Genomic DNA, 26,064 nt, shown 5'->3' on the forward strand with positions numbered 1-26,064 from the left:
TGCAAAGTTTCATGCATTGCTCGCTTGCGGAGCGCATCTCAGTCAGTGCGAGGAAATTCCCGCTGCCGCGAAGATCGAGATTGTCGCAGCGCCTATTGCCGCTGCAAGAACCGACGCATCCTTCGCTTGCATAACGCATTGCTCCGGTGCGGGAAAAGTACCATTGCTGCGAGTACTGTCGCAGAGTCTGTCGCCATTGGGTGAGATCACCGTACTGCTTGCTTGCGGACCGCATCATGTCGCTGCGAGAGTCGTCGCAGAGCCATCGCATTAAGGAGCCGCGAGAGGAGAAGATCGACGCTGCGCCGCGCATCGCCGCCGCACCTGAAATCGTCGCCGTCCTGAAGATAGTCGCATCGTACCTTTTGCGAGAAGCTTCCTATGAAACTTGCACACCGGAATCCATACAAGGTATTGCCTCCCTCCCCATACAGGCCGTATTCGTCGCAACACGCCCGCTGCGTCCAACCGGGTTGTCGCATCGCCTCTTTAGGGTCACAGGAGTGACGCATCGCTTGTTTTTCAACGCTGCAGCTTTCACTTGGAACTTTTGTCGCATCTAAAGGTACTGTTGGCTAAACATGATGTAACTGTGGATCATTTTAACGCAACCTTAAGAACTCTTTTGAAACCCTATACTTGAACTGTGTATGTTAGATTTTTGTTGTTTTGGTCATTTTTATTTTAGATTAAATACTTCTATTTTTCTAAACTGGTGTGGAGTCCATTTGTGGTGTTCTCACTGTGTTACTGTGAGTGTCGGTACAAATACTTTACTCATTGCCTTTGATAAGCCTGACTGCTCGTGCCAAGCTACCAAGGGGGTGAGTAGGGGTTATCTAAAGAGTGTATCCTCCTTACCCTGACTAGAAGCAAGGGTCCCTATTTGGACATTGGTACCTACCTCTACCAACTAGAGACCCCCAGATCTAGCACCACTTATAAAAATAGAATATATTTTTTCTTTAATGACACAACAAACTCGCTAAACACATATGAGGAGACCTAGAGTTATGAATTTTTACAGGTTTTCATCAATCACACCAAAATGTTTTGAAAGTTTAAAACTGTTTTGTAACTAACTGTTTTTAACTCATAGTGGTAATCTATGAACCTCAAATCCGAGGGCCTAGGAAAAAGTCCAGCCTGGGTCAGATGGTGGGGTCCTCAACAGCTTCAGGCTGGCTTTAGGCTTGATGTTGACAGAAGCAAAGTCCAGCAGTCTGGGGTATTCTTGGTCTCGATTACTTTTCAGGCTACCCAGGAACCAGCAAGTAGTGCTAGTCTTTGAGCCTTGGACTCTGTGCCCTAAAAACTTTATCTTTTACATTTGGATTGAAAGTTGCAGTTCTGAGGTAGAAATAGTACACTCTAACATTAGCCAAGGGTCCAGGACATGTGAGAAACCTCCTGGGATCTAGCACTGAATCGCACGGGCTATACCAGTTGAGTCCAGCTCAAGTCCAATGGCTCCTGGTCAGCTGGGCACTTTGCCGGTGCTGGCTTATTTAGCTTTTGTATCCTTGAAGCTTAACAGGAGGCTAGCCAACTAGCCCTTAGAGTCCACTCATTGGCCTTGGCACAAGTGGGAGCTGGTCCAGCCCTTGGGGTTTCTCACTACTAAGTCGTTTGGAGGAGCAGCCCTTCTCTTTCTGAAGTCCTATCTTGGTTCAGCAGGTGAAGTCTTCCTGCGTGCAGCCTTTATTTCTGAGGTCAACAGGTTCAGCAGGTGCAGTCCTTCTGTTGTCCTTTTCGAATCGGCGAGTGTTCTGGGGGTGGTAGCTATGGCTGCTACTTTTATGCCAACTTTGAGTTTCTGGGTGGGAAGGACTCATTAGGGGGGAGATAAAATCCAATCACGCAGAGGAGCGCAGAGGAGCTGAGGAGACACACTACCGGGCGGAGAAAGACTCCTGGGTCCCTAACGCTGCAGTCTCGCCGCGCCGCGTTGCTACACCTGGCGGCCCGCGGCTGGAGACTACAGCTCCCAGGGAGCCTAGCGGCGACTTCCGGTTCGCCGGTACTTCTGCAGGACGCTTCCTCGGTGGAGCGGGGGAGATCAATTCCATCGCGCAGAGGAGCGCAGAGGAGCTGAGGAGACACACTACCGGGCGGAGAAAGACTCCTGGGTCCCTAACGCTGCAGTCTCGCCGCGCCGCGTTGCTACACCTGGCGGCCCGCGGCTGGAGACTACAGCTCCCAGGGAGCCTAGCGGCGACTTACGGTTCGCCGGTACTTCTGCAGGACGCTTCCTCCGCGTCGCGGGACGCGCGCGGGCGACGCCGGGCGGAGCCCGGGCAGAGGGCGGGCCGTCTGAGGCCGTCAGAGGCAGGAGGAGGCTGGGCTGGGCCAGAGACCCTATGAGTATCAAACTGTGCTTCTCTTTTCACTCCGAGCTGTGTCGGATAAGGCTGTGGGACTCGCTTGCATATACCTTGAGAAACTGGTAGCAGTTTTCCTGGTGACACCTATGCAAAGGCGGAAATAAACACCGTATGAACTATTGTCATGTCGGGCACAAAGAAAGATAAGGTGGTCCCGGGGGCAGGTTCCATTGACAATTTCCTAGTCAAAATGGTGAACAAAATCAACAACGACAGAAGGGCTTCATTGGGCAAAGGTGGTTCATCAGACCATGATCTTTCTTCAGTAGGATTAACTCAGTTGAAGGCGCCACCAGAGATTGAAAATAGCACTGATTGCGGGCTAGGTGGAGCCAATGTAGCTAGTGCAGTAGTAGCTCTGATCCATCAGGCCCCCGACACAATAACGCTTGACAAATCATCTTCGGACTCTGAGGAAGAGGTAGCTGAAGAGAATAAAAGTGTGAGACCTGTTAGAACCTGTAGAAAGCAGCAAAGCAAGAGGGGGGGCAGGATCACCCATAGGAGAAGGGGGGACACACACTTGCCTGATAGCCACATCTCCCCTAAGGTGACACCGAACTTAGAGAGCAAAAAAGAAACAAGTATTACCTTGAGCCCTGAGCAGTTTGGTCTGCTAATTAAAACCATAGAGGCCACAATTGATCTAAAACTCAAGGATTCCCTCAACTCCCTAGCGGCCAAACTGGATACCGCTAATGCGGAGATAACAAGATTAGGAGGCCTGTTAGAACAGCAGCTGGCCAATCCAGTTAAGGCTAATCCCCCACTCCCTTCAACTAGTACAGTGAGCTCAGAGGCTGTAGGGAAAAATGCTGTAAAAGTCTCTAAACCATCTCATATAACCCTTCAGGTTAACAGAGCTGACAACAATCTTATCGCCCCTTCAGCTACTTGTCCTTCGCCAGTAGACACTGCTGTGATACATCCGAAGCCAGGTCTCGCACATAACACAAATGCCATACAATGTAGGCGCAACAATTTTATTAATCTACCCCGGATTGCACCCCCTATGTAGTTGTGATGGCAAATGTCCCGGTCTATAACCCAGCTACAACCGAGCCACACGAGGAATCTCACGATTCCCTCAAAAACAAGTGGTGGCTTGGCTAAGTTCTAAATGTGGTTTTCCCACTAAATTTGCCGGAGAAATTATCACGACCAGGAGGGTAAATTGGATTGGTCCCCCGAGGAAAACATGTAGAGGGGATTGTGTGGTAGTGAATTTTAAATACCCACAACATGTAGCCACAGTTCTCCTACGGGCAGCATCATTGACGGAGGACAGCAATGGTATTCAAGTGCGCCCGTTAGGGTATTTCTATAATCATCTCACTATAGCCTCTTCCTCTAGACAAAGACTAAGTCCATTTACTCCGGTGGGGCCCAGATCGGCAAGTCAAAGACTGATTCAGGGAAGCGATAATCTCTTTACTTTTGGACCCCCTATTGCAACTCACAACAGATTCGATGCTCTTTCAGGACTCCATCTTTGCGATTGACGGGGTGCCGGAGAGGGTACAGTGGACGATGTTGTAGTGGAATCTATCCCCACCGCTCCTGTACCTTCTTCCGTTGTGGATGGTAATAGTTCAACTGAGATCACAACTGTCAAAGGGGATACGGTCAGGCTGCTATCCTGGAATATTGCTGGCTTACGGTCGAAGAAGGGAGACCCAAATTGGGTGAACTTTGTAAAGCTTTATGACATTATTGCTTTCCAAGAGACATGGGATATGGAGTGTGACTATTGGTTGGATGGTTTTACTTCCTATTTTGTACCTGCCTTGCCTTCCCCTGCAGGCCGGAATAAAGGAGGTCTTTTGACGCTGGTATCGGTGAACATCAAGGGCAAAATTACTTTGATTGACTGTGCCTCTCACAATTTTCTTGTCTTAGAGATAAATTTTGATGATGGCTGTAAACTGCTTCTTGTAAACTGTTACGATGCACCGAACGGACACCCAGAATCTGTGCACCTTGCATGGTTAGCAGATTTTTTAACTCTTTACAAGGAAAAACAAACCACTTTTTGTCGATTCATTTTAATGGGCGATTTTAATGTACATTTGTGTTCATACTGTGCTCTAACGGATGAAGATGGGCCTGATAGTGTTTCCCCCCCTCATTTAGAACATACCCAGAAGGGTTTGGTGCTCGAAAATTTATTACGGGACAATGAGTTGTATGAACCAGAGTTCTATGATAATAGCACACGGGTTGCCACTTATACGGGAAGGGCTAGTGATTCGATAATTGATTTCATTTTTGTTTCTTTAGGTTTCCTTAAATATGTGATTTCATATAATGCAATCGCTATGCCAATGAGTGATCATAATCCTGTGGGGTTGGAGCTAGTAAATAGCTCTTTGTTGTTAAAATCATCTGTTACCCCCCAGTCTATATTGCCACTAAAGGTTAAGGATCAGGGGAGAAGAATCAAATGGGAAAAGGTTGTACCAGACGATTTTTTCTTAAACCTATCCTCTTCTGTTGCTGAAGAGCTTAATGTGTGTGCCAACCCCCTCGCTGGGTGCAAGGAGGTTATATCCTCCTTTGAAGGTGTTTGTCGGTTCGTGGCTACAAGCCTCACAGCTAAAGGCCAGGGGGGTAAACAGAAACCGGTGAAAGGCTGGTTCAATAACAATTGCAGTAAAGCACATAACCGCCTTAAGAAAGCACTCAATACTCGCCCAAGGGACAAAGCCCTAGTTACGCAATTAAGAAAGGATTTTACTATGGCCACTAAATCGCGTAAAAACGAACTAAAGAGCAATGCCTGGGAAGAACTAATGGACAAAGCCACCTTAAAAAACAGTGCAAAGTTTTGGTCAATTATTAACACTCCTTTACTCTCAGGTGACCAAAACTCTGTACTGGAACTTAATATATCGGAGGCAGATTGGCTTAGCCATTTCGAAAAAATTTATGATAGTAACAGGGAGCTGGAACCCTTTGTAGTCCCTACTACTGATACCCCCCTGGAGCCTGTGAGTTTTGATATAATTGAGGTGCTCAGAGCAATAGAGGACACTGCAGGACGTAAGGCCCCGGGTCCCGATGGAGTACCAGCGGACATGTTTAAGGCAAATTCGCTGTTTTGGGCCAATATTTTAACAAAAGTTTTTAATGCTTCTGCTGCAGTGGGATTCCCTCATACCTGGTCTTTAGCTACGATAGTACCAATATTTAAAAAAGGGCAGAGAGGAGACCCAAGATGCTATAGACCAATATCTCTGCTGGACTCCTCGGTTAAAATTCTAGGGAAGGTTGTCCTGGCGAGAATAGCCTCTTGGGCCAAGGGGAATAATATTCTGTCTGAGGCACAATACGGATTCAGGTCAGGGAGGAGTACAGAGGATCAATGCCTCAATCTCCACCTTATAATTTCTAAATATACTAGTGCAAAAGGGGGAAGTATATTCCTTGGCTTGTCCACAGCCTTTGATCTTGTTAATAGATCTAGACTGTGGGCAATGCTCCTGAAGATGGGCCTCGATAGCTCCTTGGTACACTTTCTGGCGGAGCTCCATAAAGATCTGAGAGCCCGCATTAGAATGACAACTGACGGAAAATGTACGGCAAGCTTTAGATCAACTAGAGGGGTCTGTCAGGGCTGTATACTGGCGCCAATGTTATTCACGTTATACGTGAATTCTTTGGAGGATGACTTAATGGCAGCCACGCAGGATATTCCGAGCATGGGGGGTGCACCAATTCCGGTGCTCCTCTATGCCGATGATGCGGTGCTAATAGCCAGGACCCCAATTGCCCTGCAAAAGTTACTTGACTCATTTGGAAATTTTATGTCTAGTCTTGACTTGGTGGTTAATAAGAGTAAATCTCACACTATGTCAGCAGGATGCAGCAAATGTAAAGAAAAAACCTTCTTCTGCGAAGGTGAGGTTATCACAAGTGTTAAAGTTTTTACCTATTTGGGGGTTATTTTCGATCAAAGGGGATCTTGGACACCGCAGTTAACATCAAAAGCAAATGCGGTGAGAAGCTCATCCTCTGCAATCCTGGGGTTTGCAAAGAGATTAGGGGGAAAACCAATCGAGGCTATCTTGGCCATCTACAAAGCCAAGACTGCCGCGATTGCTAGATACGGGGCTGCAGTCTGGGGATATGCTAATTCTAAATGTATCCAGACAGAGGAAAATAAATTTCTTCGATCTTTGCTGGGACTACCCCAGTCAACTGCTACTCATTCCTTACACCTTGAACTAGGCCTGGGTTATATTTTAGACACAATAAATCTAGCTCCGCTCCTGATGTGGATCAAGCTCTGGCTAAATCCGAACCTTAGCCTGAACCACAGGATCATTAAAGACTGTCTTAATTTAGACCACAGGAGGGATATTCAGTGGTTGTCATATGTTGAGTCCCTGGCCGTGAAGCTGGGACGCCCTGAGATCTTCGATAGTCCAGAATCCCTGTGTAAAGCTGATTTATTGTGGGTGAAGACTAACTTTATCAGGATACGTGCTGCCGAGCGCGAAGCGGATGAGCTATGCAAACCCTCTGTGAGGGCACATGTAATGATAACCTCATCATTGGAGTTGGCTCCTTATCTGGCTGTGGTCACTAATTTTTTTCATAGGTGGTTACTGACCAAGCTCCGCTTCAATTAAATTTATACGGTTCTGTGGGATGAGAAAGATTGGTGTAAGCTTGAGGAGTCGTCCCCATGCAAATGTGATGGTTTTTCCACCCAGGATAATGCGCATTTTTTGTTCTTTTGTTCTTTTTATTGTGAACCTCGTATTCGATATTTAAAACCAATCCTGAAGGAGATGGGTTTCATGCAGTACAAGCCCGCACTGTTATATTTACAGATGATGAATTCTCCTGTAATTATGTATTGCACTGCCAGTTTTTTGGCTGCATCTGTTAGATGTAAGAGATCAAGGTCAAGATTGGAATTACAATTGAGGATAGATACTTAAATCCATGTCTACCGTACTGTTGAGCGCAAACTGTAATGAATTTTGTGTAAATATTGCTTTTTTAACCTGTTTTTTAAATCTACATAATGTTTAATACTGTATTAATTGATTTTAAGATGTCTGAATTGTATGATATATGACTTAGAATACTTTTATGATTTTAATTAATCGAATAAAGTGGTTTTTGACTTGACTTGACTCAAATGCTAGACAAATGGGCTACAAGGGCCATGGGACAACTTCACCCACTCTTACGTAATTTCCTGTGGGATTGGCACCAAACAATACCATAATGCATCTCTCTGCCCAAATACAAGATATCAAGACTCTTCTTTTCTGGGTTATACCAATGGGCACACCCCTGAGGTGTACCCAGTATATTTATCCACCTGTTAGAAATTGGGTTGTTAACTGTGGTATGAGCCCTGGTCAAGCAGCAACTACAATCCTAGTCAACGTAAGAGGGAGGCAAACCATAAATTAACCTGTGCTCAACCTCAGGTAGATTTGCACAGAGCAGTAACGCTTAACTTTAGAGGCTGTGTGTAAAGTATTTGTGCAAAACTTCAAACAGTAAATGGTGAAATCACCACACAAAAAGATTCCACACCAGGTTAGAAACATATAGCAGAATCTAATAAATAAAACAAGACCAAAACGTCAAAAATGTATTTAGTTGAAATTGAGATACTGAATTTCAAACCTTTTATGTAAAATAGCACCAAGAAGCAAAAGTGTTATTGGAGATATCTGGTTTCATCAGACTGGAATGGAGTCACAACTTCAGGCTCACCACAATGGAGCATGAGCCAGCTACAGGAATCCAGCTCGGCCCACTGAACAAAGTACCTTAAATTTCTGGTTTGCAGAGCATTGTGTGGATTCGCATCGCAGATGCATCCCGCAGCAGAGGCAATACATTGGTTCCGAGATGTAATAAGGGTGAGGTAGAAGGTCCTGTTGCATCGATGTCGAGGATCCTTATGACTTGGCTTGGGATCTGAACTCTGATTTAGAGGATGTGAGGTGCAGCAGAGGCGATATGTCATTTACGACGAGCAGTGAAGGTGTGATGGTGAGACCCGGCATCATCGTAGAGGTTGCCATCAATTAGAGATGTGAGGAGCTTGCACCAGGAAAAGCATTTCACATTGGTGGTTCGAAATGTGATGCGGGAGGTAAGTCTTTGCAACGTTTCCAATCCATGCAGCAGCATTGATGCATCGGTTCAGCTTGGTCACCTTAGACCCACTTCCAAGGGTCTGCGACTGGGGTGACACTACTTGGAAAGGTAGACTCACATATGGCAGAGTCCAGATGCAGGTTTTGGAAGCCTGTTATGTCCCTGAGGCTTCAGACAAGGGGGCCAGTCAGCTAGTCCTTGGAGTCACTCTGAGGTCAAGTGATACAGGTCAAGTCTTTCCCACCCAGGCAAGAGGGCGGCAGGCAGCAAATCATTGCAGCAATTCAGGAGTCGAGCAGAGTGCATCCCAGCAGCATGGCAGTCCCTTAGCAGCACAGCAGTCGTTCTTCCTGGCCGAGTATCCTCAGATGCAGAAGTGTACAGAAATGGTAGTGTCTGATGTCCAGCACTTATACCCAGTGGTGCCCCTTTGAAGTGGGGCCTTTTAAGTGCACAGAGGCCCTGGCCTCCCTGCAGTGTCTCCAGGCTCACTACTGGGGGAATACAGCCCTTTGTGTGGTTACAGGACACAGCCTATTCAGGTTTAAGTGAGGCTGGGTCCAGCTCCTAACCCTCATCCTGCCAGGATGGCCCATCAAGTCATACCAGGCTTCCATTGTGTGTGACTATCTAGGGGGAATACAAAAAGCTCAATTGTTGCCCGCCCAGACATGTGATCAGAGACAGGCAACAGGTACCAATTGCAAAATACCAACTATGGCAACTATCGAAAAGTTTCTCAGAATTGCAATTAAAAATCTGACATCACCATACGTTTGGATTTTAAATTATGATTCCAGGGACACCAAACTTGAATCAGTATATCTTCCCATTTCGAAATTACTCTTATAAAATGTAATAAGGTGATCCCAATGTTATCATATGGGAGATATAGGCATTTCACTAGTGAAAAGGGGCTTTCAGAGTTGTTCACTACCTGGACATGTATAACTTATAAGTACATGTTCTGCCTTAAATACAGTGCATCCTGCACTCTGGGTTGTACATTGCCTAGCGTAGGGGTGACCTGTATGTATAAAATGGGATGGATTGAGCCTGGCAAAGGTTTATTTTGCCAGGTATGAATGGCATTGTAAACTGCACACACATGCTATGCAATTGCAAGCCTGAAACATGGTTAAAGGGGCTACTTATGTGGGTGGCACAAGCAGTCGCACAGGCCCACTAGTAGCATTAATTCATAGGGCATGGGTATAGGGAGTACCACTTTACTAGGGACATATAAGTAAATAAAATATTGCAATTTGGGATGAACGGATATTCCCATGTTTAGGGAAGAGAGCAAACACAGTTTGTGATGGTTAGCAGTTGTAAAGTATGCAGAGTCCTAATACCAGCAAAAACTAGGTCAGAAATGTGAACGGAGAAGGCACAAAGTTGGAAGGAAGACCACCCTGAGGCTGTCAGGTCTAACACGTGTCTCCCCAGGCTGAAAGTGGGGAAAGCTATCCAATTCCTCTGGAGTTCTCTTCACTGAGGCAGAGGAACTTGAAGAGGATATCAGCATTGGTTTGTTCTGCCCCAGACGGTGCTCCACTGTAAAGTCTATTCCTTTTAAGGAGATGCACCACTGCAACAGTTTGAAATTTCCACCCCTCATCTGCATTGACCATCTGAGGGGACTATGGTCTGTCTGAATCAGGAAGTGAGTCCCAAAAGGTATAGTCTCAACTTCCTCAGTGCCTAGACTACAGTAAAATCTTCTCTATCCTCTGTTTTCGTAGAAATAGCCTTGAGTACAGGTGCTGTACACATGGCCTCCTTGAGAGTATGAAAGGCTTTCTGACATTTTCCCCTCTATATGTATGAATGTGCAACTGAAGAATATGTGTACCTTGTAGTATCTCCATAAGCTAGTGCACAGCTAGAACAGCTATGTGAATTTGATTGGAGCCTAGATCTGCTACTACTAACTACTTTACCCACCTAATTGCATTTACATTTTTGAGATTCAATTCAGAATTTGAGGTGTGCTCCTGTACAGCGTTTTCCCTTTTACAATACTGCAGCATGTCATTAACATTGCAGGAGATATCTATTCTTTTCTTCAATGATGAGGGCATGGCTGATATAGCCTTATAACCCTGAGGGCTATACCTGTTGTTAAGGATGGGAGCTCGCTCATTTGGCTACCTAGCGACCAAAAACTGGAACACACTCCCACTTTTGCTACGTGCAGTGAAATCTGAACCCACCTTTCGTAGAGGTCTTAAAACCTGTCTATACCAACTCTAGTCCGGTATCTTTTCTTCCCACTCCTGGTGATGTGCTTCTAGCGTGGGGACACACCTTTGGGGTAGCCAGGCACTCTACAAATGAACTATTATTATTATTACTATTATTATTATTATTATTATTATTATTATTATTATTATTATTATTCAAGGCTCTCCACCCAAGTTCGATGAGGGTCTTTACCAAAAGGTGTAGCTCAAAGCAGAAGAGCCTTGAGCTATACCTGATATGAGGCTATTATAACCTTCCAACTACTAAGGGTAGAATGTTCTAAATTAAAAAGGGAGAAACAGAAAAATAAACATTGGAATGTCAGAGCAGAAGGTTTATACCAGCCATTATAAGCCTGGAGCCACTCCATTGTCTTAAAGGGGGCTCTCAACATTCCAGTGTTCTATTGAGGTTTACATTAAATGGTGCCTTCTTATGTGACTCCTGGTCCTCTAGGCACAGTTTGTAAGAGCAACAGATTACTATATAGTATGTGTATGTCAGATGACAAATAGTCCTCTCAGTGGATGGAATGTCTTGGGCACAGTTCCTCCACCTGCCCCACCCACCAAAGCCCATGCTAGGGAACTATAAAGTCCCAATAAATTAGCTTCTGTGGGAAGGGGAGGAGGGTAATGTGATTTTGAGTGAAAAAAGAAGCAATAAACCAATCAGGAATGCGTCTACAAAATGACCAAATCTGTCCTCATTGATGTAATCTCCCCCAAGTGCCTCAACAGCTCTCTGGCATATACCACATTATGCAGATATATTCTAATAAAAGACAGGTTCTGAAAGCAACAAGTGATTATCAGAGTAACTTTGAAATTAATAATATATGGTGGAAGAGTTACAAACTAAGGGACAATAAAAAAACAACTAAGCACTTATTTCGAACATGCTGACCAGCCTTGAAGGAATGTTAGGATTTATTACTTTAAAAAAAAATCTACAATCTGATGGAGATCTTCTCTGTCCAATCCCCTCTTAGCTTGATATGTCTAATTTTCCACGAGGCCTTGTTTTGCCTGGGGTGCGTGAGGAGTCTGGTCCCAGATTGCTCCTGTCTTGACGGTCTCATTGGTTGTTCCACTGAGGTGTCCACTGTTGTACTGTCTAGAGTCTACAAAGTCCCGTAGCTACTTCTGATGCATGTTTTACCTTCTCTTCCCATTTATAGTAATGATCATACTGGCTAGTCCCGGGGAATTCCCACTGTCGTAGCCTAGGTATCAGTGCCAGATAATTCAGATTGGTGTCAGGTGAGTAATCTACAGAGAAGGAGATCGTGTTACTCTCATACACCACTGGCCACCTCTCCTCTTGGCTGCCTGGAGGATAAGCCATACATGTTGGTGCCTAAGAAGGCACTGAACAATATGCCATGTTGTCCCTCTACCATGCACTGTGTTCTAAGAAGTAATATCATTTCAAATGTCATAAGTCTTATTATAACAACTATCATTTCATATGATATAAGTTATGTAACATGCAAGGGAATAAACAGTGCATGGTGAAAGGGAGAGTTATAGGTAATGTAGTGTTGCGATCGATGTGAGAAGAATGTGTATGGAGGTGCAAAGCATAAAGTAAATTGAAAGTGGTGGTTAATTATAAATGTAACTGCTAACTAGTGGTGCGTAAAGTAGATATTTATGTTATAAGTATAACTTTATAATTTCTCCTATTTCTATAGTTTAAGTTGGGTTTGTATATAAAGAATAGATAATGTTTTCCTAACTATAACTTAGTTTTAATCTTTGGATTTTTCATTAAAGTTAAAGGGTTTTTATTGTTTAATAAAAATGTCTTTCAAATCATAGTGTCAAGTGCCATTTAATTGAGCGCTGCTAAGTGTAGTGTCTTAGAGTATAGTAAAGGACAATGTTGTACAAAATAATGCAAAAAGTTTCTAAAGCAGTTATAAATACTTTTTTTACATCACACATATATATTAATTCACATAGTGCCATGATACTGTGAGGTAAGCCATTTTATACCAGGAGTGCTACCTTGATACATTTGGTTTGTAGCAGGTACTGCCAGCATTGACACATTCCCACATGCACATGTGCAGGCCCACTTACCATGATACAAAAGACCAGGCCCTGCCAAGGCCCAAACGTACCATCCCGTCCCCAAAAACAGCCTTATGTTCGTCTGCACAGCCTCCAATAAAAGGCTCAACCATTATTTCAAGCATCATCACAAAAAGGCTTAGATTTACAAACAAATTTGTGCAGGCAGCACCGCAACTGCAGATTCTGTTCTGTGCTGCATGAAAGAGAGAGTAGAAGAGCACATATCTACTAAGATATGGTGCTTTGCTTCTCTGACCCAGCACTGATGCACTTTATGCAGACATGCGCCAACGCACACAGGCTTTCCCTATAGTGTAAGAGTGTGTGTGTGTTCTGTATGAAATAGCTTTTGTACTGGAAGTTCAAGTACAAAATCTATAATTTTTCTGCTTTGTAAGCGTGCTGTACAATGCAGCAAAGTAGGTAAAACAAGGATAAATGAAAATATTTCTAAGCAGTATGCCTGCCCTGAGGAGACTCAAGATTTTGGCAGAAATCCCTGTCTATAAATTTGTGTACACAGGGATTTGCTTCAAAACCCATATGTGGTTGCACAAGAACACCCATATACTACCCTTGAAACACGGTCTTGAGTTAAGTCACACAAAGCATGATATAGCACAACTTTACATTACTTTGGTAAAATATCCAGTGCACATCTTGATTTGCACTGGATAGTAAATCTCAGCATAATACTTTGGGCCTCATTCTGATGCGGTTAGGAAAGCATTCCCAACTAGGGCCCGATTACGATGCGGTTAGGAAGGCCTCATAATGGCATGTGCTCCTTCTGAATCGGCTCGGGAACATGTCATTCCGACTGATGGCCCAATTACCATGTGGTTAGGAACATAGGCTCCCATTGAAGTATTTGGGGAGTCCAACCAAATCGTATCTGGAAGCATCTGGATGCATAATACTCAGTCGGTCGGATTCTCCAGATCCAAGTGGTTTGCAAACCATTTTCAAACCGATTCGATCAGGAACTTTTCCAAACCGCATCAGAATTGGGCCCGTAGTGTTGAGTTTTCATTATAAATGTACACAGAAATGTTTCCTAACCATAACTTAACTTTAACCTTTGTTTTTTTTCATTACATTTAAATTGTTTTATTTTTTGATAAAAATGTGTTTCAAATCATAGTTTTGAGTATCATTTAATTTCATTCAGTTAAGTATAGTGCTGTAGACTATAGTAAAGGACAGTGTATAAAGGGTATTGTCATAGAGTCTAGCGTGGGGAGTGGAATACAGTGCAGTGTTATTGAGTATAGTGGGTAAAGTGTTATATAGTGGAGTGGCATGGCATGCAAAATAGTTCAATGGAGTGTTGTAAAGTTTAGTAGCATTTTGTACAGTGAAGTGGTGTGTCATACATTACAGGTGAGTGTCGTACAGTGTAATATGGTCAACAGTAGTGTCCTGGAGTGGAGTGTCTTGGAGTGTCGGCGAGCAACATTGATTTGAGTAGAGTGTTATAAAGTGCTGTAGAATGGAGTAGAGTGTTGTAGACTGTAGTCTAGGGTCATACAGTGTAGTAGAGTGTTGTAGTGTGCAGTTTAATAGAGTACAGTATAGTGTTTTAGAGTGGCAGCAGCTTACGTTGAAGTGTCATACAGTCGTAAATGTAATTGAGTGGAGTGAAGTGGCGTAGCAAAGATTAGACTAAAGTGTGATACAGTGGAGTTCCGGCTTGTATTGTACAGGGCACTGGAGTGTAGTCCACTGAAGTGGAGTAGCATACAGTGGAGTAAAGTGTTCTAGATTGGAGTAGCATGTCATAGAGTGGAGTTGTATGCTGTGGTTTAGAGTGTGTAAAACTTTTAAAGTAGAGTGCAGTGAAGTGGCACAGAGTGGAGAACAGTTTTGTACAGTGGAGTGATGTAGAGTAGACTAGAATGTGGTACAGTGTGCTACATAGTGTAGTAGAGTGTAGTGGCATAAGGTGCCATTGAGTTATGCATCATACAGTGGAGTGGCATAGAGTGGAAAAGTGTAGAGGGGATTGTCGTGGAGTGGCATACAATGGAATAGCATATCCTGGAGTGGTTAGAGTGAAGTAGAGTACAGTGAAGATGTGTATAGTAGAGTGTGATAGACTGGTTTGGCGTACAGTGGAGTAGGGTAGAGTGGAATAGTATACTGTGGAGTGGGGTATAGCGGACCAGTGTACAGTGGAGTGCAATAAAGTCATATAGCGTATTGTGAAATGGCATAGTGTGGAGTGGCATACACTGGAATAGCAAAGATTGGAGTCGCTTACAGTGCACTGCCATAGATTGGAAAAGCATACATTGTAGTTGTGTACAGTGGAGAAGAGTACAGTTGAGTGGCATACACAGGAGTGGCCTATAGTATAGTAGGTTAGAATGAAATAGTATAGAGTGGAGTGGTGCAGAGCAGATTTGCATACAGCAGAATAGTGAGGAGTACATTGGCGTTGAGTGGAGTAGTGTACAGTGGAGTGTCGTAAACTGAAGTGGCGTACAGTGGAATAGCATTAGATGGAGTGTCGTACAGGGAGTGGAATAGCGTACAGTAAAGTAGTATACACAGAAATAGAATAAAATGGAGAACTATACAGTGGAGTGGTCTCCTCTTACTGGCGTACACTAGAGTGGCATAGATTAGAATAGCATACAGTATAGTGATGTAGAGTGCAGTGGCGTATGGCAGAGTGTGGTACAATGAAATAGCGTACAGTGAAGTGGTGTCCAGTGTTGTTGGGTAGAGTGAAGTGTCATAATGCCAAATAGCATAGAGTTGAGTGGTAAGGAGTGTAGTTGTGTATAGTGAAATACTGTACAGTGGAGTTGCGTAAAGTGGAGAGTCGTTCAGTGGAGTGTTGAGTGGATTGTCATAGAGTGTAGTGGCGTGGAGTTGAACAGCATACAGTAGAGTATTGTAGAGTGCAGTGGTGTAGAGTGGAGTGGCTTATGTAGAATAGCGTACAGTGAAGTGTCAAAGAGGGTAGTGGCATAGAATGGACTGGTACACTGTATGAGCATACAATGAAGTAGCGTAGAGTGCAGTGGCATAGAGTGGAGGGACGTACAGTGCAGTGGCATACAATAGAATAGCCTAGAGTGCATTGGCGTAGAGTGGAGGGACGTACAGTGCAGTGGCATACAATAGAATAGCGTAGAGTTGAGTTCCGTAGAGTGGAATATATTATAGTGGAGTGGCGTACACTAGAGTGTTGAAGAGTGGAATGGCATAAACTTGAGTGGCATACAATAGAATAGTGTTCGGTTGAGTAGCATACACTGAAATAGCATACATTCAAGTACTTTGGAGGGGTGTGGCATACACTGGAGTGGCTTACGGTGAAGTGGGTTACAGCACAATTCGGTACAGTGGAATAACGTACAGTGGAGTGACGTACAGTGGAGTGAGGTAGATTGGAATGGCATAGAGGCGGATAGTGTAGAGTTGAGTGGTACAGAGTGTAGTTGTGTACAGTGGAATAGTGTATACTGGAGTGATGTAAGTGGAGTGTGGTACAGAGAAGTGGCATAGAGTTGAGTGATGTAGAGTGGAATAGCGTACAGTGGGGTTTTGTAGAAAGGAGTGGCATAGATTGGAGTGGCATACAGTCACGTACAGTGGAGTGGTGCAGAATGGAATGTGGTAGAGTGTAATAGCATACATTGGAGTAGCGTAGAGTGCAGTATAATAGAGTAGATCCCCGTGCAATGGATCAGGTATATTATAGTGGCATACAGTAGAAAAGCGTACAATGGGTTGGCATAGAGTGGAGTGGTGTACCGTGGAGTACCATACAGTTGAGTGTCTAAACTGGGGTGGCGTAGAGTGGAAAAGCATATAGTAGAGTGGCGTACATTGCATTGGTTAAGAGTGGAGTGGCATTAGTGGAGTTGTGTATAGTGGAATAGCGCAGAGTTGAGGAATGTGGAGTGGGGTAGCGTACAGTGGAGTGGTATAGATTTGAGTGGCGAAGAGTTGGGAAGAGTGGTGTAGAGTTGAGTGGCATGCAAAGGAATAGTGTATAATAGAGTGGCGGACAGTGGAGTTGGATAGCATAGAGTGGAGTGGTGTACAGTGGATTGGCATTCAGTGTAGGAGAGTACAGCGTAGCAGTGACAACGGTAGTGTCGTACAGTGGAGCAGCATACAGTGGAATAGCGTACATTGGAGAGGTGTACAGTGCAGTGGCGTAGAGTGAAGTGTGGAAGAATAGACTGACATACAGTACAATAGCATAGACTGGAGTGGCGTACAGTGTAGCTGTGTATTGTGGACTGGTGTTGAGTGGAGTGAGGTACAGTGTAGTGGTGTACAGTGGAATAGCACATCCGGAAACACATCAACGTTTTGCCATTGAGCACACCGGGAGAACAGGTCTCCCCACGCTTGGATTTATCTGATACAAGTCTGCAACCGTGTCCACGTTTGGACACCAGGAGAGCACCCCTTTTACCACTGTCCGCACTTAATACTTTTGCCGCCCACCGGGCTTTCCAAATTTATATTTTTACATATAGCAGCAGGCTTGATTTTTCCACAAACCGACAGCCCTGAAGAGTCACATCTTTAACACAGTGTGACAAAACACGTGTCAGCTGGTTTTTTGGCTTGTACTGACCAGATTGAAATACAAACTTTTTTTCACATGAAAATTGATTGTTGATTCCATCATTTATCCAAGGATTTTGTTTTATATACTCGGTTCTGACATCAGAACCTCTTACTTCAAAGCGTGTGCACAGGACTCCGTTTCTACAGTGGAATAGCATACACCACAGTGGCATAGAGCTGAGTAGCATACAGCCAAGTGGAATACAGCATAATAGGTCACACTGGAGTGGGGTAGAATTGTGTGGCATAGTGTGGAATAGCGTAGAGTGGAGTGGCTTATACTGGAGTGTTGTAGAGTGAAGTGGCTTAGAGTGGTGTGCGGTACACTTTAGTGACATACAGTGGAATAACATAGCCTGGAGTGGCATACAGTGGAGCGTTGTACAGTGGAATACTGTAGACTGGAGTGTTGTAGAATGAAGCAGGGTAGAGTGTAGCTGCTTACCGTACAATAGCATACTGTGGTGTGGCGTATAGTGGAGTATTGTAGAGCGTAGTGGCATAGAGTAAAATAGGCATAGAGAGGAGTTGAGTGGCATAGTGTGTATGCATACAGTGGAATAGTGTATTCTGGAGTGACGTAAGTGGAGTGGGATACAGTGGAGTTACATACAGGAAGTGTACTGGTGCCCAAATGAGTTTTAGCACCTACCTTTTTGATTTACACTCCCTTGACAAATCTCCGCAAAAACTTTGCATACTCTGCCAATGTAGAAAGAGAAACAGGTCTCCAAAGTTCGGTAGAGATTTGTCAAACTGGGACAAAGCTATTAATTGTCAAAAGCCTGAGGATTTACTATCTCTGGTAACCCTAACTATAACTACAGTGTGGGTAGCTACCGCTATATATATACAGTACAAAGGGTTTGTTAATTATTTTATCTATACCATCTGTTAAAGTAGGTTTATTCACAAGTGCACCAACAAAGATATATTAGATTGCTAAAAGGTCATTGCAAAGCTGATGCGGGAAATGAAAATAGGCCTATCTTGTGACAGTAAAGGGATTCAGGCCTCTTAAGCCTTTGTGAGATATTGAATAATTGTGCTTTATAGTAGACCTGCAGAAGACTCCTTGATATTTAATGAGGACAGTCTGTAGCACAAAACACACACTAAAGACTCTTAAAGCATCAGTCACCCAGACAGATGTCTGGTGTGATTAGACCTATATTGACACAGTATATACCAAACACTGATCCCGATTATGATATCTCGCGGTCAGACCACCATCCGCTGTTGCGGTGGTCAGGAGACTGCCCGACAAGCAGTCAGCGGTCCGACGGCCCACTTACAATTTTACCACCGTGGTGGCGGTCAGAAAGTGCTTTCTTACACTGCGGCTTGCGCTGCGGCCCAGGAAAAAGGTTGCAGTACAAGCCATAGTGTAAAAAAGTACTTTGTGCACATCCATGCACCGTGTGCCATGCACCACATGGTGCATGGCACACGGTGCATGGATGTGTGTGGGGGCACTACATGTGCCCCCAGGATCACTTTGCAGTGGCCCACAAGGGACGGTGCCCTGTTGGGAGCCCCTAAAATCTCTTTCCTACAGTCTTTTCATTGCTGTTGGACCACCATGAAAAGGCTGTTGAAAGGGACATCGTGATCCTGGCGGCAGTGCCTGCCTTAGTACCGCCTCCATTCGGGATCACGATTCCGACCACTGCCCTGACAGGATCATAGATCCTGTTGGTGGTGGCAGTCTCCCCACTCTAATGGTTTTGGTCTGACCGCCTGCATCATAATGCGGCAGTCAGACCGAAGAGCTGTCTTTCAGTGGGATTACCACCGACAACCTGGCGGTGCAGTCCCACTGACGTCAAAATCAGCCCCACTGTAAGTGAAGAGTTAATATTGCTATAGAAAAAAGGGCTTAATGAACATCCTTGAATTCAGCAGAACTGCACAAAGTTAGTCTGAGGACAGCAAGTACACAGCATAAGCCTGGGAGCATTCGGCCTACAATTGGCCTGTGACTTCACATATTTTGTAGCAAATTGTGTGAACAATATATGCAGTGCAAACTGTGCATGGATGTACTCTTGGGGCCCTATTTATGATGGGGGTTGCGTCGCTTTTGACCCATGAAACACGGTCCATGCACCATGCAAACCCTAAATGCAATTTACGAAGACACTCTAGGCCTCTTTGTGTGGCCTTGAGTGGCTTGATAAATAGGAGTAATGCAACGCGGGGCAAACCGATGCATTGCGTTCACTCTGCCATCGGGAGGAGTTCAATGTACATCGCATATGTGTTCCCGCTCAACTCCAATGGATTTTGATGCATTCCCAGATTTAACATTGCTGGTAGACCTGGGAATACGCCAAAGCACTACGCCTTCCCAGGTGAGGCATGACGAGGAAAAATATCCTTATTTCACCTCATTACATCCTCTTTCTATGTGTGCTGCCTTCTGCAGGGGATTGTTTTTGTGCAAGAAGGTGCCCCTTTCTGCACAAAAACAGTCCTGCGTGCAACACATTGCATTACTTTTTATTTAAATATGAGCATGGTGTTTGTCCTCGAAAAGATCTTTCTTATTAGTTCAGGCTCATGTCAAACCCTGCTTCTCTGAGCAAACTCTGCGTACATCTGACTTTGTTTTCTGCACATAGTACTATTTTAAGTGTCTTTCATTTGGTTCACAATAATCTTTACTGATAGGCAAGTGGACAAAAGACAGAAAAAGCATGTTTTGAGCACTTTGAATGAATACCAACAATTAGTACTGGTTGCATGTGAGTTTGATGAAAATATAACATGAAGAACATGGGTCTAACAGATGTATTTATTCGAACCATTGTTGGCACATTTTCCTTTTAGGCTGTCGTTCACAAGGTTGACAAAACCCAGCTACTAAAGCCATTTTTGTAGAAACGTTTGTTTCTTCATGTTTGATTTTCATTTTGTTTATGGGGAGGAGGGGGGCTAACTTAGCTCCCTCTTCTGTTTTTTTGAGACAGACTTCCTTGCATTCCATGCCAATGTTGATACTTTCCTCCCTACTTTATTCCAGCTTCTTTTATAAATCCCTTACTCCCTTTTCCAGTTTACTCCTATTTTGTGCAAACCCATTACCCCTCCTCCTTATTTACTCCCTCTCCAGCTTTAGATAAATTTTTTTGTACAAACCACATAGTCACACTCCCGGTTTACTTCTATTTTTAGCCCCTAGACCTCCTGATTTATTCCCATTTTTTAAAGAAAACCCTTTACTCCCATCCCCACTCCATTTTTTTAAACATTTGCTCTTCTTCCTGCCGTTCTCCCATTTAACAAACCTCTTGCGTATTTCCCCTTCTGGATGTACGCCCCTCATCCTGCCCCTCATCCTGTATCTTCAACCCTCTTTCTCCTTCTTACCCCCATACCTGCTATCCTTTAATTTAATTTAATTTAATTGCGGGTTTATATAGCGCTAGGATCGACTCCCGGAGGAGTATCTCCACGCTTCGACCGCTGGGGAACCCGTCCTGTCTCACCCTGAGAGATGGTCCCTAATGGGTATCTCTAAGGTGCGACCAAGCATCCCCGGCGGTCTGGGGGGCCGTTGTGAAGATGAGGCAAGCTAATGCCCAGAGTTGCCGAGTGTGGTTCCTGACTAGAGTAGGCACCGAGGCGAGAATTATCGAGTCCGCTGACCCTGGTCTACGACCCTGCCGCGTCGGGAATCGAACCCTGGTCCCGGGCTGTCCTCTGCTTATGGGTCTGCCGCCTCTAACCAGTGAGCCACACTTCTTCACTTCTTTACAATAATCATTTACCCTTTCCACTAAATCATTATATTTTCGTAAAAAAGGTATCTCGCCATTTTAACTTTTCTAAAAAATGAAGTTTGGTCAGCATGTTTAATCAAGCTGAATTTCCTCACTTTATAAATTCATCAAAATGAGAGATAACCATTTTTAAAAACTGAAACCATTGTTGAATGTTGTAGAAATTCCTTCTGAACAGAAAGTGCAAAATTCCAATACAAATCACCTATATAAAGGTAATGGAGAGAAGAAACCTTTGTGTATATGTTCTTCAGTATCTACTGTCATGCCAGTATTAAGTGTAGTCACAAGCCTACCTTAAGTGTATTTATAAAATGTGTGTCATTTAATGTCTGCAACATCCTCAATTAATTCTCTTATCTTGATTTTTAATGAGGCTCTTGACAAATATGGAGGAATCGACTGTCTTTTCTCTAATGCAGCGTATGACCTAGATCCCAAGAATGTTTTGGACTCAACCGAAGAAGAGTGGGACCAGGTAAGATTGTGATAGTCTCATTTTGAACGATTTTGGCTCACTTTCCCATTTTTGTCATTCCAAAATAACTCTTTTATTCTGATCCTCCAAAATGGTACTATTTAATGCACTAAAAAGGTTCCAGGTACTATTTAATTCACTAAAAAGGTTCCAGGTACTATTTAATGCACTAAAAAGGTTCCAGGTACTATTTAAAGCACTAAAAAGCTTCCAGCACACTCTTTTCCAGGGGGGCTGGCCCCCCATAGCATCCTGCAGTCAATTATTGCGAATAAGCTCAAGAGAGAGCTTAAATAAGTAAGTGTGTAACAGAGGGATGACACCAAACCCATTTTTCCAGATGTGGATCTGTAGAGGAAAAAGCAAAGGTGGAGAGGGGCAGGGACTCTGAGCAGAGGCACAGAACAGCCCATGCCCATCCGTTTCAGAAATACAGAAACAGCATGCAATGCTCACCCTGATAGGTCAGAATCTGTATAGCCCAGCACTAGCAGGACCCCAGAGAAATTTACTAGCACACTATGGTAAACCCTTGGAGCATCCTGGGGTCTGGGACCTGGAGGTTGTTCCCATTCAGAACAGTTTAACTCATTATCTTGTTAACTCATGGGGAGATTCTGGATGGAATCCACTTTGTCTAATAGGATACGCAATGTTGATGTAGTTTCTGTTGCTCGGTCTTTTATGAAATAAGAAATCCAAGAGAAAAAGCAGGGAGGCTTATTTTTATTACATGATAATCTTTTGCCCACTTTGAATACTCCACAGCTATTACAAGTCACACAGGTGTTCCTAAAGTAAATGCTATGAGTTCTTTAAAAAGCATATCCCCAGTAGTAGGATTTGCAAGATTGTTATATTAAAACCAGGGGTAAGCCCATAGATGACTAGTTCTCAAAGAAAGAGAAGGAAATAGATATTGCAAAATGACTGAAAGGACTAGTAAATGAGAGCCTGAGAGTTGAAGGTGTTTCAAGGATACTATAGAGTAACACTTGCTAAAGTATTTTATTGGAAATTGGCTGGTTAGCGCAAGCAAACCTCAGAAACCTGAAACCTTCACAGGATGGATGTATGACGTTACAACGCATGCTTTTACCACGCATGCTGTTACAACGCAGGTTTTACTACGCATACCATTACAACGCATTACACTTAGGGGTGCTGGATAGTGAATAGTTTAATTTACTATTCAAACTCCAGTCCCCGTGGACACTAGGGAAGGTGTTGGATAGTAAATTAAACTTATTCCTTATCCTAGAGCGCCGCCCAGTGTAATGTGTTGTAATGGTTTTCGTTGTAATACTTGCGTTGTAACAGCACTGCGTGGTAAGAGTTGCGTTGTAAAGGATGTTTCCCTCAAAGGATATGTGTGCTCACTAATTCAGCACTTTCCAGGTGATACATGGAAAGGTATGGAAGTGTGAGGCTAATGAAGAACGCCCAATAATCATCTGGAAAGCCACACTGGCCAGCTACATTGAGAACAGTCTCTACAATGCAAGGGTCCCCACATCCCCAATTCTTGGATGGCACCATTCCATGGAGCATTTTCAGTCCCATCTAGTTCCTAAATATATGCATTAGATAAGAAGACCCGGAAAGAGAGTACATATGTGTACAGTAAGCTACTAAAATACTAAATAAATAGGAAAATACTAGCAGAAAATCTGTAGATACTGCACCTCAAGAATTAAAAAAATACAGCCAGTAACCTTAATCTTCTCATAAAGATTACTTCAAACTACTAAAATTAACTGATAACATGCTTCCTAACAAAATTGTACCTGGCTGAATGATCTTCTATTGCAAACAAAATGTTTATGCCTAAAAACAGAGCGGCAAAGAAGTGACTGATAGACAGTGGAACATTAGCTCACAATGCCACATTCAAAGATTGCATTTATTTATTATTTTCTCATTTATGCAGAGCTCAGCTCAACCAAGAAGGTATAAAAGCATTTCATACAATACCTACCTTAAAAAACATTACTACCATAAGTGGGTTCCTGATTACTTTATTACAGCTATCCTATATCAGCACAGACAGACAGACGATTGATTATCTTCCAATTACCTCCTGTGCAGTAGCATAACGCAAAACAATGCCCCCCCCCCCTGTAGAATCTATTGAGGGTCCCTTAAGTCTCTCATATCCCACAAATATTCATTGACTTTTGGCTGAAAAGGGCCCCCTTGAAGGTTTGGAGGTTCCCTTCGGAGTTGGGGCTTCCTACACCGAAAGAGAACTGGGTTAAGCGTGCACCATCCTAAATAGCAGTAAAAAAAATTGGGAATCTAGTAATCACCATCAAGCAATATATTTTGTAACAATGAATAATACAGGACAGAAAAAATCAGTCAAAATCCTTCAGAATCTGAGAATCTTCGTTTCTTTTTATTCTTCAAATCATCATAATGAAAACAGCTGTCACGTGTTTCGTAGGTACTAGATAGGTACCATAACTTTCTCAAGGCTGAAGATAGATAATATCTGCTGTGAAGACAAGCTGACGAAGGAGAGGAAAAAATCGGGTAATTCCAAGAAGGCTAAAAAGATGTAAATTCACAAATCTTCACAACATGAAATCCAAAGGTGCCTCAAATGTAGTTGCGTCAAATAATTGATGTCTGTAAGATAATCATCCATAAGATCAGGACGATTACAAGGAGGCTAGAAAGATGTATATTCACAAGTCTTCACAATATTAAATCCAAAAGATGCACCATATGTAGTTACGTCAACTAATAAATATCTGTAGGTTAATCATCCACGAGGTCAGGACGATTGCTATTGTCAAGCGCTTAAAAGTCCAATCAAATAAAGAGTGGCAAAGTATGTAACCACTCAGATATAAAATGTCGGGGCTCCGTGTAGTTCCAGGTAACCGTATCCGATACCGTGGATCTTGTGTCAGAAAAACGGCGTCCCACACGAAGAATGTAAGGCTTCCTGCACCGCAAAGGCCTGTGTTACTCCCCTGTGCCTGTGATTGCTTGATGCTGCTAATGCTCCATATGCTTGATGCTTTGCCATGCCCTCTGCAATTTGGCTGGCATTGCCTAGCTCCGGTTCCCAGTTTATGGATTTACAGGTCTTAAGGCGGACCTTCCCCAGACCTATCGCGGACCACCTATCTGCTGCTCCCTCACTACCTTTGCTTTCCTCCTCGTGTTCCCACCTCATTGCTTCAGGGGCTAGGGACAGCTCGAGCTTGGGTATGCGAGGCTAAGGAGCCGCAAGGTGCTATCTATCCCTATCAACTTCCATCCCTGCCACTCCAACGCAAGGCAGCATCTTCCTCCTTCTACTCTGGCGGTGTGTGGCTTTGGCCCTCCCCTCTTAAATTCTACTCTGCTCTGCCTCTGTTCTGCTCTGCCACTTCAGTGGCCCGAACTTTGCCTGGAAGTTTGAGTGGCTGCCTCAGGTGGACTGAGTTCCTTCCGTGACTGGGCAACTGGACTGTTGGCGTCTTGACTTTCAAACCCTCTCACAGCTCCTGCAGCAAAAGACATTTGGTAAGCTGTCTGGTTTTGTGCCTGGGTTTGTGTATAAAGTGCAGCAGAGGAAAAATGGGGGTACCGATGGTGCAAGGATAAACCAGCTAGGAGGAGATGGAGCGAAGGCACAGTGCACAGGAGAGGAAGCAGAGACTAAAGAGTGGGTTAAAGTGAGGTCTGACGAAGAAAAGAGACACCTTCAGCTAACAAATACCAAGCAAAGCCAAGCCAAACTAAAGCAGGGACTTGTTACTGCTACTAAGGTTCCTGAGCTAACAGCCTTCACCAGAAACCAGTGGCCGTCTTGTAGTGTAGAGTGTGGAGAGGAAATCTAAGAGGGCCAGCCACACAGCCACATGCAGAAGCCTGTAAGAAACTTAAAGGAACCTAAAGTTGAAAGGAACCTACAATTAATCTAAAATCAATTTTAAAAGGATTCTACAGACCTGATTCAGTCTCTTCCATTTTGGACATGCACCACTACAGAAGTGGCAAGGTTTGCTAGTGCTCTCAGGAGGTGGTATTTGTCCCCGCCCTGTACGGCCTGCCATATCCTGCCAGTTTACCTGCATTTCAATAATTCTTGGTAGCCAGTCTTGTGTAGTATTGAGCTAAGAAGGGTATGACAGCTGCCCAGTTGGATAAGATAGAGGCAAACATTTCAAGATGGCGGCCCAGGTGTGACTTGTAGCAAAGTGCCTTTTGGCAGTAGGTCTGATCATCTTCAGGAATCTGGCAACATGGCTTCAAGATTGTTACCAAGCAGTGGGATTACCTTGCTCCACATGTTCTAACTAGCCAGGTGCAATGCTTCACATAGGTACATAGAAACTGCATTACATTTCTAGTTGGGCAGA

General features: G+C 43.9%; 1 protein-coding gene across 3 annotated transcripts in view; it reads left to right on the top strand.

Annotated features, from left to right (window-relative positions):
- The window catches only part of LOC147684078 (dehydrogenase/reductase SDR family member 4-like), a 90,185-nt gene that overhangs the window by 23,049 nt on the left and 41,072 nt on the right, over window positions 1-26,064 (top strand). For all 3 annotated transcript variants that reach the window (XM_086944435.1, XM_086944433.1, XM_086944434.1), the window contains exon 4: window positions 21,605-21,706. In XM_086944435.1, the coding sequence (XP_086800561.1) occupies window positions 21,605-21,706 (102 nt within the window). The remainder of the gene's footprint in view (window positions 1-21,604; window positions 21,707-26,064) is intronic.

This window comes from Lissotriton vulgaris, chromosome 11, assembly GCF_964263255.1.
Source record: "Lissotriton vulgaris chromosome 11, aLisVul1.2, whole genome shotgun sequence".
NCBI classification, from domain to species: Eukaryota; Metazoa; Chordata; class Amphibia; order Caudata; family Salamandridae; genus Lissotriton; species Lissotriton vulgaris.